Raw genomic sequence first — 16,796 nt, 5'->3', positions numbered from 1 at the left:
GGGAGAGAGGGAGAGAGGGGGAGAGAGAGGGATGTGCTCATAAAAGTTAAAACATTTAGAGACCGACAACCCCGTTAACATTCCCTGATGGGTATTTTTATGAAATATATAGATTTTAATGGGAGGGAATTAGCCTACATATAGGCTATCGGCATCTTGAGCCGTGTGTTGCCAATGCGCACATCAGTTTGAATTATGTTTTTATATATTTTATTTGCTCTCACGATCACTTCCACTGCCAGGGTTGCAACTGAAATAATAGGCTAAATCAACGACAGTTTATGGAAAGCACAAGTGTAATCATGGTCAGATCTTGGTCCTGACTGATGGGGAAGTGATATTGATAAGCGTGATTTACGCATTTACAGCGTCTGCTATTTTTTTGCCAGCTTTCCTCCTGTTTTAGGAAGCAGCGACTGTATTGCGTTTAGCCTGCAAAAACGTGTCTGTGTTCTTCATATTTATATAGAATTATAATTTGCTCTTCTTATATAAAATATGCGGCTCTGGTAGATGCGATTGGTCGTGCTGTTCAAACGCCTCTTTTATGTGAACGCGTGCGTCGCTGGATTGGGAAACCCTGGGTTGACTGAACTAGTTGTTAACCACCGTCGTGACACAGCTTATGATGGACCGCGGTTGTTAGGGTTAGTGAAGCTGGGTAACTGAAATAAATCCAGGGCATGTTGATCTGGATTCGTAGTACAGGCCTCTGGTCTGTTTTTTATGGAGCGGCAAGGCGTTCAACAGGCCGGGCAGGGAGTGGATGGGCTAGAGCATCTACTCATTTTCAAAATAAACAGCCTGTGCAGACTCCCGATCGTATTTCACTACACTATTTTTGATGCATGGCGGACAACGGAACAAAACCACCACGCAGCTAATAATGTGGCTAGCTAGGCCTGGTGGAATCCAGGCTTTAGACTGCTGTGTCCACAGTTTTAAACCTGGACTGAACAGGAAAAAGGATCCCTCTCACAGACTGAGAACTCACCTTTATCTCTCGTAAGGAGTTTTGTATTTCTTCTACTTTCCTCTCTCGCTCACAGATGAGATCCTTCAGCTCCACCTCTGCAAAACCTAACTGGGACTAGAGAAGACAGAAAACACTAACTGTTTCTATAACTAATAACCAGCCTTATCCTAACCCAACCCACAAATGGATTGCCCCTACATATCACATTTTGGACTACACATCTTGCTATGCAAGAGCATGAGTCAGGTACCTTCTTGATGTGCCACTCTCTCTTAGCAGGGATGACGCTGTGTCCTCGGTGCTCTGCTGTCTCCATACAGATGCAGCAGACACAGGTGTTGTCGGTACAACAGAAGAACTCAAGACCTTTCAGGTGGACAGGACACAGAGGCAGATTGGGTGAAGAGTCACTGGGCCCGCTCAGAGTGTACCTGTTGTAACATTAAAAGAAAATCATGAAAAATGAATCAGCCACTATTTTGATAATCAAATAATAATGTCAAGCAGGTTTTTTAGCACGTCAAGTCAATTCTACTGCTACACTCACATGACATATACTCTTCTTACTGCAAATATCTAACCCACCCTTTTAATCGTGGTGGCGTATTTAAGCTGTCAGTGCTCTGCTCAGTCTTTTGCTGCATGCCTGCTGCCACGCCACTCACCCAAAAGCTATGCTGCTGCTTTCTGCCATCGCTGCCATCTTTTAAAAGTAACTCGCTCCCACACAGTATTAACCTTATTATGTCGCTTCAGGGGGTTTGAGGAGTACATAACTAAATTTATGAATTCATAATTTACTTTATTTTAAGACACTGTAGCTCCATTTCTGGATGGCATCGCAGGGTGTCCAGTGCTGGAGCAAAGACCACTATAGGAGCCGTTAGCGCGGATACAACCTGGGAGTGCACCATCCCTTTATCACTATTAAATCACTGTTCTTTATTATCAACGTTTCATTTCTTTGAAGACATTTGGCAGGGCAGCATTGTCTTTGTTTTACCAAGTTGGATTACTTTCGTGAACTTCTATCTAGCCTACTTTTAGTTCTCAACACAGAGTCTATTTCAGCCCCCCCTCCCCTTTCCCCTTCTCACTCAGCAAGCAGGGCGCCTACAGCTGCAGGGGTGCCACTGAATGATAGATAATAGAGTGCTTGTGCCGCCACCCGTGCCAAAAACTGCTACTGCCAACGCAGCCAATACAACCCAAAATCACAGAGATGGCGATTGGCACGGAACTAATATTATCACACAACCTCGGTGTTCGGCAAAATATATATGGTAGGTAATTTGTGATGGCATTTTTACTTGACAAATTACAGACATGGCAGATTCGCGTCGACAGACGACCTACGCAGTTATTACAAGTTACTAGAGGTTCCCTAGGTAATACTAGTCCAGTGCAAAAAGGGCTTATGATGTTGGTTCTGTCAGGCAATACTGGCAAGTCTTGCTCCCACATTCCTCTTTTCTTTGTCTTAGCATGTTTCCTTGGTATTTGGCCCACCTAACATCATACCATAAATGTGTCAGTTTAAAAAAAAAATGTGTGGTTCATTTATGTCATTATTATGCTACATTTACTCACTCCCATTACTTTTTTCATAATATCCTTGTTCTGTCAAACCCATTTTAATGTAGCCTAAGGAATGTAGTTTGGCACCTGCGGGGAAGTGAGTAGGGTGGAGGCGGGTCATGGTGCTCATTGTTCTGAGCATGGAAGGACATAGGAGCATTGACTGGACTGGGGCTTTCGGGGTGAGGGTCATTGAGATGGGAGAGGCTGGTCTCAGGTATCCCGGAAGTTGACAGCCGCTGAAAACGAGCCATCATCTCAGCAAAGATGGTCTCCGGCATTTCCCCCAGCCTCTGTGGTGGAGACAGGGCCAGGCGATGATGATTTTTTTTTGAGTTTTGAACATCCACTCCTCCTCCACCTCTTTCATCTATTGGTACTCCAGTGTTGGCCAACTGCTTGAACTGTTCAGTAATTTCCTTCAGGGTTCGGTTGATTTGGAGCTCTGGTCGCTTTCTGAAGGACTCCTTGCAGAGGGGACACTCATAAAACTCATGGAAGGTGCCCCTTCCTCCTCCGTCCCAGTAGGAGGAGATGCAGGCCTGGCAGAAGCTGTGGCCACATGGTGTTGAGACTGGGTTGTTGAACACCTCCAGACAGATCGAGCAGGTGAACTGGTCTTCAGACAGAAAGGCTAGAGGCAGCGCCATAGCCATTCAATGATAAGCTGTGTGAGAGATAGTGTTGGCATTAGAAGGAAATATGTAATTCAGGATATATATACCAATTACTATCCTATGCTCGTATACGATTTGATAATATTTTAATTGATTGACAGCCTTAGAAAGAGGACATCAATTGTCAAACTTCTCTGTAAATAATCTTACCACACATATTTGAATGAACCTTATTTGTTGATTCACAGTGGACGTAACTTATATAATAAGTTATATAACTTATATAATGACTTGATATGGATGTGTCTGTATCTGATTACTTAACTCTTTATTAGAGTTTTAGCATGTGCACCAGATAGATACATGAACTGTAGGAATGAAATGGTTTAGGTACTAATCCTACATTACATATTGGGTAAGAAGGACGAGTGGTATCTGCGACTCGACGTACTCTGGTGGTAACTGAATTCACATCGACAGTACACGCAAATCACAGAATACGCGTGCATTAATCGTGCGTCAAAAAATGTATGAAAAGGAATTTATGGCGTTAGGATTATGTCATATCTCGCAAGTGCGATAAAACATGCTCATTAGCAAATTATATCATTTCACATGCACAGATATTACTCTTTGCGCACCAATTCAACAATCAAGAGTTGTACAGGCAGCTGCGAGCTTGAAACAAAACATAAGGAGAGGGAAATAATGGCACCTCCGTGTATAAAACTAAGATGCCCGCGCACAGAGACGCCCCAACACGCACGCGAGTGTCTGCTTTGCGTACGTTTTTGGGGGCGGAAACCATGGGAGGTACTGGCCATCTTATGATTGGTCACCAAAATGCCCCAAAATGTCAAAAGTCAGTTTCATCTGGGTGAGCAGAAATAAACTTTGAGCAGAGAGTTTACCTGGGAGAGCATGTATGCCCTCCAGCCCTCGCAAAGCAGACACTCACGGGCGCGTGGTGGCTGCTTTGTGTGCGTGCTGCTCTGTTTTATACACGCAGGTGCCATTCTTTCTCTCTCTCTATGTTTTCTTTCACACTCGTAGCTGCCTGTACAACTGCCTGTGTGAAATGATATAATTTGCTCATGAGCATGTTTTATCGAGCTCGCGAGATATGACATAAACCTGACGCCATAGAATTTGTGTATCTCATTATTATCGCGTTAATTTTGACAGCCCTACTTTTTTCCAATACCCTGAACAGGAAAGTTTAGAGATATCATCCAGCTATGGAGCTGCTAAATGTTCTTTTTTCTGATTTTAAAGTGCTCATATTATGCTCATTTTCAGGTTCATAATTGTATTTAGAGGTTATACCAGAATAGGTTTACATGGTTTAATTTTCAAAAAACACCACATTTTTGTCATACTGTACATTGCTGCAGCTCCTCTTTTCACCCTGTGTGTTGAGCTCTCTGTTTTAGCTACAGAGTGAGACCTCTCACTTCTGTTCCATCTTTGTTGGGAGTCACACATGCTCAGTACCTAGGTAAAGACTACTAGCCAGTCAGAAGCAGAGTATGAGGGCGTGCCCTGACAGTAGCTAGGTAAGGACTACTAGCCAATCAGAAGCAGAGTATGAGGGCGTGTCCTGACAGTACCTAGGTAAGGACTACTAGCCAGTCAGAAGCAGAGTATGAGGGCGTGCCATGCTAGCAGCTAGGCGAGCATTATAACGTGTGTGGTATCTGACGATTTACAATTGTGATCTAAGTTTTTGTTATAAGGAGATGCATGAACTTTACCCCACTTTTACTGAAAACATCTGGAAACTGTTAACATGAGCAGAGGTCCCCCCAAGATAGAAGAGTCCTTTTTTGGAGTTATGCCAGATAAAAGGCATTGATTGGTCAGTTCCCTGCTCCAATGATATACTTACATATATCACGTCCTATGTTAATACAATGCACAGAATATATACTGTGTTCACACAAAGAAAAGGCAGAGCGACAAATTTTTAAAATTGGGTCGGTTGTCTCTCCAGATGTCCATGGAGTCTGTAAATTGATGCTGAAATCTCTGATGTAATAAACCTTTTTATAATCGAGAGCAGTGTCAACGAAGTTTCTTTTCCACACATCGGCAACGCAGTGCTGCAACTAAATATACAACACGTGTGTTACAAAGCGACGAGCGTTTGTCTTCAAAGTACAGGCTGGACTACAATAGAGCTGTTTGGAGCAGTTTGTGAACAGTGTTTTCTGTTGGAGATGGTAAGTCCCTTTGGGGTGGACTTTGGGCTTTTTCACTTTGTAAAACTATAACGTGTACAAATATATATATATATATATATATATATATATATATATATATATATATATATATATATATATATATATATATATATATATATATATATATATAAAACACAATAAAGCAAAAGAAAAAAGCCAAAAAGCATAATATGAGCACTTTAAGGAGTCACACATTATTACGTAACACATTGTAGGCTAAACAGCGATCTATCACAGACACGGGAGAATGGAGGTGATTTAAGTGCCAATTCTGTGATTGGAGTTTTGTGATAATTTGGCCAAACTCCCAAAAAGACAGATCAGTCCTTTAACACTCAACCTAATCTTTCATTTGAACCAGAGGCCTAACTCCAAAAAATTCCTGCTTCTAACCTGATCCATCATAAAATGCTTCAGTATTTGGAGTGAGTGTTGTAGCACTGTTCGAAACATTGTACTCGTGTAGGTATTCAGGTAGAATGTAAGTCTTTCTAAATTAGTGTGTTGCTCCTGCACTTTGACACACCCACACTAACATTCACACTAACACAATACAAGTGAGTAGTTTCACAAGATCAGGAAATTCAGGCTTGGTTGGAACACTCCGTCTGTGTTCTATGTTAAATATGGCAACAAACTCTCAACCTGCAAGTCATCCACATTTCCTCTTCTCTTTGTTCTGCAATCAGAAATATTAGGTACCAGACTACTTACCAGACCCAAACCAGCAGTGAATGTGGTGTGTGCCAACCCTAATCCTAACAGTGTGTGTATCAAAGCCTGATATATCTTCTTCCTCTGTGCGATAGAGCTCCATTGTTCACGATGTGTTTTTGTATCTTAACAATCTTGTGGCTGTGTATCAACCACAAGATTGGTAGTTCAATCCCACGCTCCTCCAGTCACATGTCAAAGTGTCCTTGAGCAAAACACTTAACCCGAAGTTGCTCCCTCGCTGTATGCGTATGTGTCCACTGCTCCTAGTGCTTAGGATGGGTTAAATGCAGAGATTGAATTTCACTACATTGTACTGTACGATTGTTTGTGACACATTATAAAGTTCCTTTTTCTTCTTAACCATTACCCAAATTGAATCCTGTTTGGACTTGAAGAATGAATGTAGCCCACGTGCAACTTTCTATTCCTGACTCCACACAGAGCAGCTGCAGTACAGGTAGTGCCAGTTTCCTGTTAGTGAACCATAGGCAAGGGGTTTAGGTATGCAGTAAACACCCTGAGGGTAATGACCATAGATGGATAAGAGAAGAAATGAGGGTTGAGTGTGTGTTTCTTCCATAAGCTTTGAAGGTATTTACAGTTTTGGAGCCACATGTGACAATGCTTCAGATCAAGATTTCATTTATACAGGTTCTATAATCTGATTAGCAGCATCGTCACCAGGATGTAAATTCTTACATTTCTACACCTGGATAGCCATAAGTAAACATGGTTTCCTGTGAACCATCCAGAGGTTTACCTTTGTAGGCTGGGGTTAAAGTGGGATCCGTTTCTTACTACATTGAAGTCTCTATCCACCACACGGCACTTACAGAAAACTCACTTTTAATAGTTAGTTAGTTCACCTGTTAAGGTAAGGACACACAGAAAAGGCAGTTGGACTGATCAGTCTCCCTGAGTTGGTCAAAAAATGCCAAGGAACACACCAAAGCGATGAGACGTAATACGTCTCCATAACAGCAGGTGGCGCTAATCTGTATTGTCGCCCAAAAAATGAAAACCGGCAGCTGATTGGACGAACGCGTCACGTGGGTCTGGTTTCTCCAGAAATTCAAAGCCAGACTGTCATGGCGTCTTGTTCAGAATCCGAGAGAAATAGGCCGTGCAGTTGCTGAGTCTGTCTTCATTTCAGATCAACAAAGGTCAGTTTAAAAGATTTTTGTCAGATTTTGAGAGACTCTAGTCACGGTCATCCCGCTCCCCGTTTCCATGTTAGCACTCTACCAATCAGATGGGTCATTGAGTCCGACTGCCGGCAGTGCCCGCCCCGCCGATTATACATGTCAAATCGGCCAAAATGAAGGCCGACGGCCCCTCGGACGGACGACGGCACGGAACACACCAAACAGACTCGAGTCACCGACCTCGCCAGACTGTCCAACGGCCGATTTTTGGCTGTGTGTGTCCGGGCCTTTACTCTCATTATTGTGTGTTAACTGCATGCCAAATAAATCAGGGCACACAAGGCCAAATTGCCTCCTCATCTACCATATGACCGGTTGCTGACAAGTATTTAATATTGTTTTTCACTTAGTATATTGTTTTTTTCTTTTAAGGTGACCTTGAGTCAGAGATGGTGTTACATTTTAACTGCCTTAAAGCGTATTTGTGACCCTGCCATCATCGAACCAACAAAAGTGCAGCTGATGTTCTCCAGCAGACGGCTACAGTGGAGAAATGGACAATGGAGACTGAACTGCTTTTGTCTGTTGCTGGGGCTGTGGCACTGTGGTAGGAGGGTGCTGTTCACAACTTTTAGTTTTGCCGCAAGTGAAGATAGCAGGCAGGGGGTCCGTTCCTGTGCTAGGAGGGGAGGCACGTGTCTCCTTTAGGTAGAGAGGGACTGGGATCTAGTAGTGACTGTGCCTGAGCTTCACGTGCTGTGTCATCACAATGCGATACACCCTCAAGCCGTCACGCCATTCCAAACAGGTTATCTGCAGCCAGTGATTGAACGATAGACTGAAGACTGAACATCAGCTAGCGTTACTATGGGCGCTTCCTGATTCCACGGGAGATTCTACATCCACGCCCCATGGAGGGGTCTTGTCACCAGACCCAGAGCAGGTAAGTTTTAAGCCATTTCATCTTCTTAAAATTGTATGTTGTCTCGGTAAGGGATTTGTGTCCTAGTCATATGAGTTAATTAGCTTACATAGATTTAGACACCTGTCAGAGGCTCATTATAATGGGTAATGCTAGTTTTAAAGGGTAACTACCGTTTTTTCAACCCTATTTCCCTATGTTTTTGTGTCTAAGTGACTGATGGGAACAACAATCTTTAACATTGGTCCAGTATTAAGCAAGATTGGCAGCGGAGAAACAAGCTACAATATAAGTTAATAGGGCAAATTGTCCAGCTTGTATTTAAGTTCACAAAACTGCTTGTCAGGCTCAGATTAATATTCTAAGTGTCTGACAACATTATGGAAAGGATATCTAAGGAGGTCGACCTTTCTGTCGAAGAGTTAGATCCTTTTTTTAAACATAAAAAGAAATTGCGTTCGCTAAACCCACCAGACTCCATGTAAATAAACAGTAATTTTAGCATCGTAAAATACACTTCATTTAAAGACGACACTGGGTCGTCCACTTTTCCAACCATCACAACTCTAGTTTTGGTTGAAGTAAACACAGTTTACCGATTTACATGTGAAAATATGTTGTCTCTATAAACGCTAAAAGTATTGTTTTTTTAAATAAAGTCTGGTGAGTTTAGCGCTAGAGACCTCAGAGCTGTTTCTGGTTAAACAGAAAGGTCTTAAATAGGTTTTAAAAAGGTCTATCTCTGTAGGGATCCTTTCCATAATGTTGTCAGACACTTAGAATAATAATCTGAGCCTTTCAGTAGCAAAAAAACAGCACGTTTAGAGGACCAAATGGACGATGCACACTTGCTCCATAGTGTTACATTGCAGCAAAGTCTGTGGCTGCCGGTTAAATCATTCACGCTTAATACTGGACCAATTTTTAAAGATTATTGTTTCTATCAGTCACTAACAAACAAAACCATAGGAAAATAAGGTCCAGGTTGAAAAAAAGAAATGACCCTTTAAGGGAGCCCTCTGCCTCCTCTAGTGGTAGAAGCTGTTCTGACCTGCCGACAGTTTGTCAGGCCGCCATTGTAAATAAGATCCTGTTCTCAATGACTTGCCTTTAAAAATAAAGGTGAAATAAAAATAAAAAGTTTGGAGTGGTCCTTATTGAGTGCGGTGCATTTTTACATGGCGTCCCATTAGTGTGCAGTGTATTGCTGTGCATTTGAATTTTGTGTGTAGTGCTTCTCTCAGGGTTTGTGCAATGTTCACTTGCAGTGGTGTGTGGTATGGTCGTAGGGTGGCTCTGATGCCAGTAGGAGTTGACTTTTGGGAGGGCTTTCTGCTTGTGGTGTCCCTTTCCTAAATTAATTTGTATTTTTCAATAAAGGCAGTATTTTGTACTATTCTCCTGTACGTGTGGTGATATTCTTTTCTTCTGACACCAGACCAGGCTAACAAAGGTGGTGGCAGTTTAACGCTGCCTTAAAATCTTTAACAACTTAAGTTTATTACACTACATACACAATGACAGAGTATGAATGCAGAAACGGAGTTTGGCAGGGAAAGTAGGCTATGCAACAGATTGATGAATAAATGGGAGAAATGTCCGACACTGAAAGCATCTGGTATAAAAACAGTGATAACTTTTAGAAGCAACAACCAAGAAGGCCCTAATTGCACGATCCAAATTTTCTTCAACACTTGCCATTTTCAGCATGTAGCTTGGAAGCCGGAAGTTTGTTGTAGTTTCCTGTACCGAAGGGATTTTGAGAACAGCAACACACAGAGAGTGGAAGGTGAGGAGCAAGGTCTAACATTTACCGTAGTACCAAAGAGAATCATGGGTCATATCAACAGGAACATTTAGCAGTTCCTTGTTCATGCTGTTTTGTCTCTGGTCTTTTCAAAGAGGGCCGTGTCTGTTTTCAATGTAAATACCAGCTTTGATCTGGTATCTGGTCCAAGTCTAATTTAATACTGTAATAAAATGCAATAGAGGACCGTTATAGGGGGTTTAAATGCAGCCCCATTGAACTGTGTCTGTGTTATAATGTCCTACACCTTTCTTGAGCAATTTTTCTCAAATTGCTCTACAAAACTATATTTTCACATCATCGAGCACATCATGAAGCCTAGCGGACTGGTGTTTAGAAATGTAAGGTCCTGCTTCAAGGATTGTCCCATTGTTTCTCTCTGTTCTCATGTTTTAGGTGTTAAATATTGAGAAATCAGTCATGAGTTGAGTTCTGCATGGTGAAACTGTAAAGCTTCATTTGTACTTGCGCTAGACACCATGGCGTGGGTCTTAGCATACGGTGCATGCTAAGAGCATGCACAGAGACGTTCAACGCATTATTCTTTTCAGTATTCTCTGAAATGCCAGGGGGCATACAAACTATTTTTTTTGCAAATAAGCATGAAGTAGACAGTGATGTTGCTTGGTATGTGTCCTGCGTCTCTGACCCATTTAAATCCGAAAGGACACAGTAAACTCACTATCCATGCGTCCAGGGGACAAACCCTATTTCTTTCCAGATAATGCTACACTGAGAACAAATCTGCGTTGAAATCTTAGAAATAAACAAAAGAAACCTCAAAACCCCAAAAGAGCGTACAGTTTTTACTAAACACAACTTTTTGGACTACAATACTCAAGGCCATGCAACAAAATAATAACAAAATAGACAAACTATGAACCAAATGAACATGTGTATAAATGACAACACAATAAGCTCATCATACACGTCTCTCCCTAGCACAAAGCTTCTTAGAAGCCCTCCAGAATATAGAGCTGTAATCGGGCCTTAAAAGTTCGGCCCGAAAAGGCCCGAGCCTGACAGAATTCGGCCCAAGCCCAACAAGTACATTTTGATTGACAGCTTTTTAAAAGCTCGAACCCGTTCGTTTACAGTACGATTGAACAAAAGGCCGTCTATCAACAGTGATTAGAGTACATGTCAGAGAATAGCCCGAGCACGCGCTTCACACCGCGAGCGGGCACACGTACCACAAAAAGAGACTGCGCTGCACACACACAGCTCTTTCGTCTTTCGTCAAGAATGGGTCATTTATAAATTTTTTAACATCATTTATTCATGACTAATGGAGGCTACAGACCACTTGGAAGTTGGAACCAAAAAATAAAATAAGTCCTCCAGAGGCGAGCCTCTGTTTCACCTCCTCAGCATCCATTTTCGTGACAATCGAGATGCATCACCTGACCACTCATTTACCGCGCAACCTGGAGCGCAAGCCCGAGCCCGGCCCGAGCCAGTGTAAAATGATAGAAATTAAGACCGAACCCGACCGAACCTGTCGGGTCCCGTCGGGTTCGGGCAAAGATCTTAAGCTCTACTCCAGAAAGCTGAAGTACTTTCCCTGTTTTCTAGCGTAGAAATCCAATCTGGCAAACCGCTTGTAGGCCTATGACATCTTCTCAAACGCCGCCACCCTAGCCATCTTACAAGCGCGCTCTTGAATTGACAAAACCCTTTATTCCTCCATCCTCTTAAAATAATCTGTCTGGCTTTCATTACTAACTCAACTAAAACACGACTCTTTGACAGCACTCACACGAAAGGTCCACTAGACGTAATAAAAATGTGCGGTGCAGCGTATGGTGCTAAAACAGTCTCATATCAATTTGCAACTCATGCTCTCTATCTCCCACCTGCAGCTTCGGTCTGCACAGACGCAGGGAGCACCATGTTGTTGTGCTGCAGTGACCATTCTGAAATCTTCGCACAGCCCTCGGTCTACACATGGTAAATGCGTGGTATGGTAAAAAGTGTGCGTTCTTAGCGGTCAGTGTATCTTTTGGTCATTCGATTTTCATTTCATAAACGGTTCATAAACGTTTTAAAATACTAAATTTGAAATTGAAATACAAGGTGTTTTTTTCCTTTTCATGGTCAAAGGGGATGAGAGATATTTAAAAGTATGCTTTGATATTCATTTTCTATTTCATACAACAAAAAATAAAAACACGCAAAAATAGAAATGAAAAAAGGCCTGTTTTTTCATATTCAGAGACCAAATGTTGTCATTTCCAAGGCAACAGCGCCAGTGTACAAGTGCTGCTTTCAGCACATGCTAAAATAACTTTGGACACCTAGCTATACTCTGATAATGCTTGGGGGGACTTTTATTTCATAATGTCACATTTATTTATTACCCTCTCTCGCTGCCTCCCTCTGACTCTCTGTCTCTACCCACCGCAGTCAATTTAGCCCGAAGAGAGTCGAACCAACTGAGGAAATACACTTTCAGTTCACGGCTGTAACGTTACCGTTACCGCACCAAGATCTGATCCCAGCAAACTTTCTGTTGTGCGGGATCAGACCTCCGGGGCTGTTGTGTTCTAATGTTAGCTGCTGCTGCTACAGCTAGCTGGCAGCTAGCCACCAGCCCTGTGACCTGGGTCTCCGGTGCTGACTGACTCTGGTCCGTCTGCAGAGCGGGCGTTACCCGCTCTAGCTGAGCTGGGAATCAGATGGTAGGGGAAGACACATCCCTGATTGGCTCGCCCTGACATCCTTACCCTAACCAATCCCACTCCTCTTGCCTAAACCTCACCAACACAACCAGAGCAGGTAACGAGTACTAGCCATTCAGGAATGAGTTCCCTAATGAATATTCATGAGTCTTCCCCTACCATCCTGCAAAAAAAAATTGGCAGGCAGGCAATACATATTTAGTCTGAGTCTGTGAGATAACCAAACTTCATTTGAATATAACGTGCAAATAAATAGAGACGGAAAAGTCCCCTGAAATAAAAGTAAAACATATGTATTTAGGCTATTGAACTATAATGACTAATGTATATCTTTATATGTATTGCCTCATTTATGTATTTCATGATGTATTTCATAGCCATTATGTATATTTATGTAAAGAGTTTGCAAAAAACGGATGATCAGTCGCTCAGGAAGTTAGGCTACAGTTTCCCTCAACTGCAGCCTTGACAATGAAAAGGTAAAAACACCTTGTATTTCAATTTCAAATTTTGTATTTTGAAACGAAAATCAAATAACCATTCGTTTTTTGTTTTTTAATAGCCGTTTATGAAATGAAAATCGAATGACCAAAAGATACACTGACCCTTAACACTCACAGGGTGTTACTGCATAGAGATTTTAGCCAGCGCCAAAGGATAATCATCAGTGGCAAAACATATTTAACTTTAGCAGTCAAGTTCCCTTTAATCCAGAACTGCTATATTTTACACATGCGGCTAGCGCTATGCTGCATGTGTTTTCAGTGTTATAGACTGTATATAAAACTATGGACAGTGTCCCTGGCGTCACCCATTGATTTCTGAAGATGGTTTTCTGAAGCTCACAGTGGGTGACTCCCACTGTCACTATATTGACAGTAGTTGTGTCAGTATATATTATGGCATGCAGTAGGAAATTATTGTACATATATATATATATATATAAAATGTAGAATCTGAACATATTGAATGGAAGTCTGACTATATGGAATGGAGCCTGAAAATATAGAATAAAAGTCTGACTATAGCGAAATTCATTCTCTGCATTTAACCCATCCCTCAAGGAAGCAGTGGGCAGGAATTTACAGCACCCGGGGACCAACTCCAGATCTGAGCCAGGGCCTTGATCAAGGGCACTGACTGGAGAACCTAGGACATGTTTTTTGATGGTGGGAGAAACCGGAGAACCTGGAGGAAACCCACGCAAACATGGGGAGAAAATACAAACTCCACACAGAAAGACCCAGTGCGCATAAAACAGTGCGATTTTAGACCCTTTTTAGGGGGGCTCACGCCATTAATTGGCCATTACACTAGCTAGCGAGAGGCTTGGCTGGAAGCGTACTGTGTGCAAAGTGTGTGTAAAGTGCTCAAAGTGCAGGGCGGAGACTGAACAAACTTCTGGCCCGCCACTTGTGCGGGAACTTGGAATTGAAGTATGTTCCGCATGCAAAACAAGCCTAATAATTTCTGTTAAAGATTGCATCCGGTGTACATTAGCACCGTTCCGAAAGTCCTGTGCCGAACCGGTCCGGTACGAATACATGTACTGTTACACTCCTACGCCAAACATTGCATTTGTGTACTTCATTATTAACGTTACTGTCACTTCAGGTCGAAATGACTGTCTGCCTCTTGATGTTACAAACACTCTTTCCATGAGGCCGTTTTCTTTTGCTTCAAAGCAATCTCTCGTTTTTCCACACTCTCCAGCAAAATGCTTCTTTTTCCAGTGTGGTGTCTATCTCTAATCATATTTAAGGCCATTTGACTTCCTGTCTGTACCGGTCTGTACATCAAGAATCATACAGATGTTTGTACAGGTGAACCTGCTGGGCCAGTCTTCCCTTCTTTTCTTTCTAAGCACATAAGGGTTAGGTAAGTTGCTTTTGTCCAAAGCGAGAATATTCAACCGCAGGGGTGTCAAACTCATTTTCACTAAGGGCCACACTGGAAAAAGAGAATCACTCCAAAGACCAGACATGTAGAGTTTATTAACATGCTTTTGTTACTGTATGTCACTTTTTTTTTTAACATTTTGGTAGCTTTTTTCCTCATTTTTGTTCCAACGTTTTTGTGGCTATTTGTGACCTTTTTGTAAATTTGTTGCTTTTTCTGACATTTTTGTATGCTTTTTGTCGCATTTTTGTTGACATGAAGCCCTACAAAAGTCATCAAAAGAGTTCCTTAGCCATCATAGAATTTAGCAAATCAAGAAAAACTATTATTTTTTTTTAACAACAACAACAACAACAACAACAACAACCTGTTTCACAGCCTGAATATGAAAACTCTCTGCTTTTGGGGGAATTTCTGTCTCAGTCGAAAATCTGCCATATTCTGCTTTGAATGTCAGGTAATTGCAGTTTAAAAAACACTTTCCTGTGTTTTTGGTTTGGAGCACAACTAGGCGGGCCAAAATGTATTGTGAACCCAAATTGATATACGGGCCAGATTTGGCCCACGGGCCTTGAGTTTGACACGTGTGCTCTATAGGAACAAGAGATAACACAATGCCCGTACTGGGTGTAATTTGTGAGCCGTTATATTTATTTTCACATTCCTTCACACACTATTAACAATTGTATACTTCTAATTATAAAACAATTTTCTAATACTAAAAATTGTACTTAGCTGAAAAGACACCAAACACTATGGTCAGCTTGAACATTTTAACACCTGTGTGTACTCACAAGAACATGTTGTCAATGGACTTTTCTCCTGATAATGATAAAGCATTAGGTACCAGTACTTATATACATATATATGTGGTGGAAGAAGTATTCAGATCATTTACTTTAGCAAAAGTACCTTATACCACACTGTAAAAATACTCTGTTACAAGTAAGAGTTCTGCATTGAAAATGTTACTTAATAAAATGATGTATTATCAGGGAAATGTACTTAAAGTACTAAAAATAAAAGTAGTCAATGCAGAAAAATCATCAGTTTAAAAACTGGAAACGATCTAAACAGTTTTGTCAATCAACAAAAGTTTTGAGCTAATCATATATCAGCTGGACTTGTAGGCCTGTATATTGTTGGGTAGTTTAATTTATAATAAAACATACTGTATTTTTAACTACTTTTTGTGTGCAAAAATCTCAATTTGTAAAGTAACTAGTAACTAAAGCTGTCAGATGAATGTAGTGGAGTAAAAAGTAAAATATTTCTCTCTGAAATGTAGCGGAGTAGAAGTAGAACGTGGCATGAAAAGACTCACCCAACATACAATCAAAATGTGTACTTAGGTACAGTACTAGAGTAAATGCACTCCACCATATACTTAGAATACTATGGTCTGTGATCTTAACTCACTTTTAGGATAACAGACAAGGTTTGAAAACCTTTTTGGTTATTATAAATGTAATACAAACTGCTGTTTATTCCTTTAGCATGGACTAGACGCTATGAAAGCCAAATGATAGACTGAAGATAATATGGTAAGATACAACATGCACCACACACAGATCCCACTGATGGTGTTTCTACCCGAATTGAACATGCCTTACCTGTACTGAGGAGTGAAGTCATTCCAGAGGAGAGATTATTTTGGCAGTAAACAGATGCAGCATATTTCCAAGACTTTCTCAGTCCAGACTGTCCCACGTCTTATCAATCACTGCGTCTGCGTGTCAGATGGCAAAGTCCTCTCCTTTCTTCTTGCTTCTGTCATTGTGCTGTTGACCCTCCCCCCTCCTCCCTAAAATGTTTATCCAATCCAACCTGCTCAACAGGTGCACCTGTGCAGGTATGCCTTTTTAAAAACAAGCTTTACTTCTCTCTCTGCCCCTACTTCTCCAGCACACTGACAGTCTTCCGCTTTTTTTAATCACTAGACCAGGCCAAAATGACATACAGTAGGTGATGCATGTACATAATTTACATGTGAAAGGACGCAATTAAGAAGAAATATCAGAAGTAGGCCAACTGAACTCTTCTATGGGATTTACTTGCAAGTCATCGAGGGAAATTTTGGTGGGATCTATAGCTAAGAACTACTGGATTTTCTCTGGAAAAGGCAAATTAACTTCTTTTGTAATGGACACTATAGAATGAGATCAGATCTGCAGAGCAATGACTGCAGATAGTTGTGAACAAAAAAATGGA

At 41.5% G+C, this 16,796-nt stretch overlaps 1 protein-coding gene across 1 annotated transcript in view; it reads right to left on the bottom strand.

Moving 5' to 3' along the window:
* Positions 1 to 16,748, bottom strand: part of LOC116034675 (E3 ubiquitin-protein ligase TRIM39-like) — a 27,823-nt gene extending 11,075 nt beyond the window's left edge. The window contains exons 1-4 of the mRNA XM_031277369.2: positions 16,199 to 16,748; positions 2,642 to 3,221; positions 1,227 to 1,407; positions 995 to 1,090 (exon numbers count right to left, since the gene is read on the bottom strand). Of these exons, the coding sequence (XP_031133229.1) occupies positions 995 to 1,090; positions 1,227 to 1,407; positions 2,642 to 3,210 (846 nt within the window). The 5' untranslated portion in view covers positions 3,211 to 3,221; positions 16,199 to 16,748. The remainder of the gene's footprint in view (positions 1 to 994; positions 1,091 to 1,226; positions 1,408 to 2,641; positions 3,222 to 16,198) is intronic.
* Between the last annotated feature and the right edge of the window lie 48 nt (positions 16,749 to 16,796).

This window comes from Sander lucioperca, chromosome 4 (assembly GCF_008315115.2).
Source record: "Sander lucioperca isolate FBNREF2018 chromosome 4, SLUC_FBN_1.2, whole genome shotgun sequence".
Lineage (NCBI taxonomy): Eukaryota > Metazoa > Chordata > Actinopteri > Perciformes > Percidae > Sander > Sander lucioperca.
Note: the sequence above shows the minus strand (reverse complement) of the source record. Positions and strands in the feature narration are given on the sequence as shown.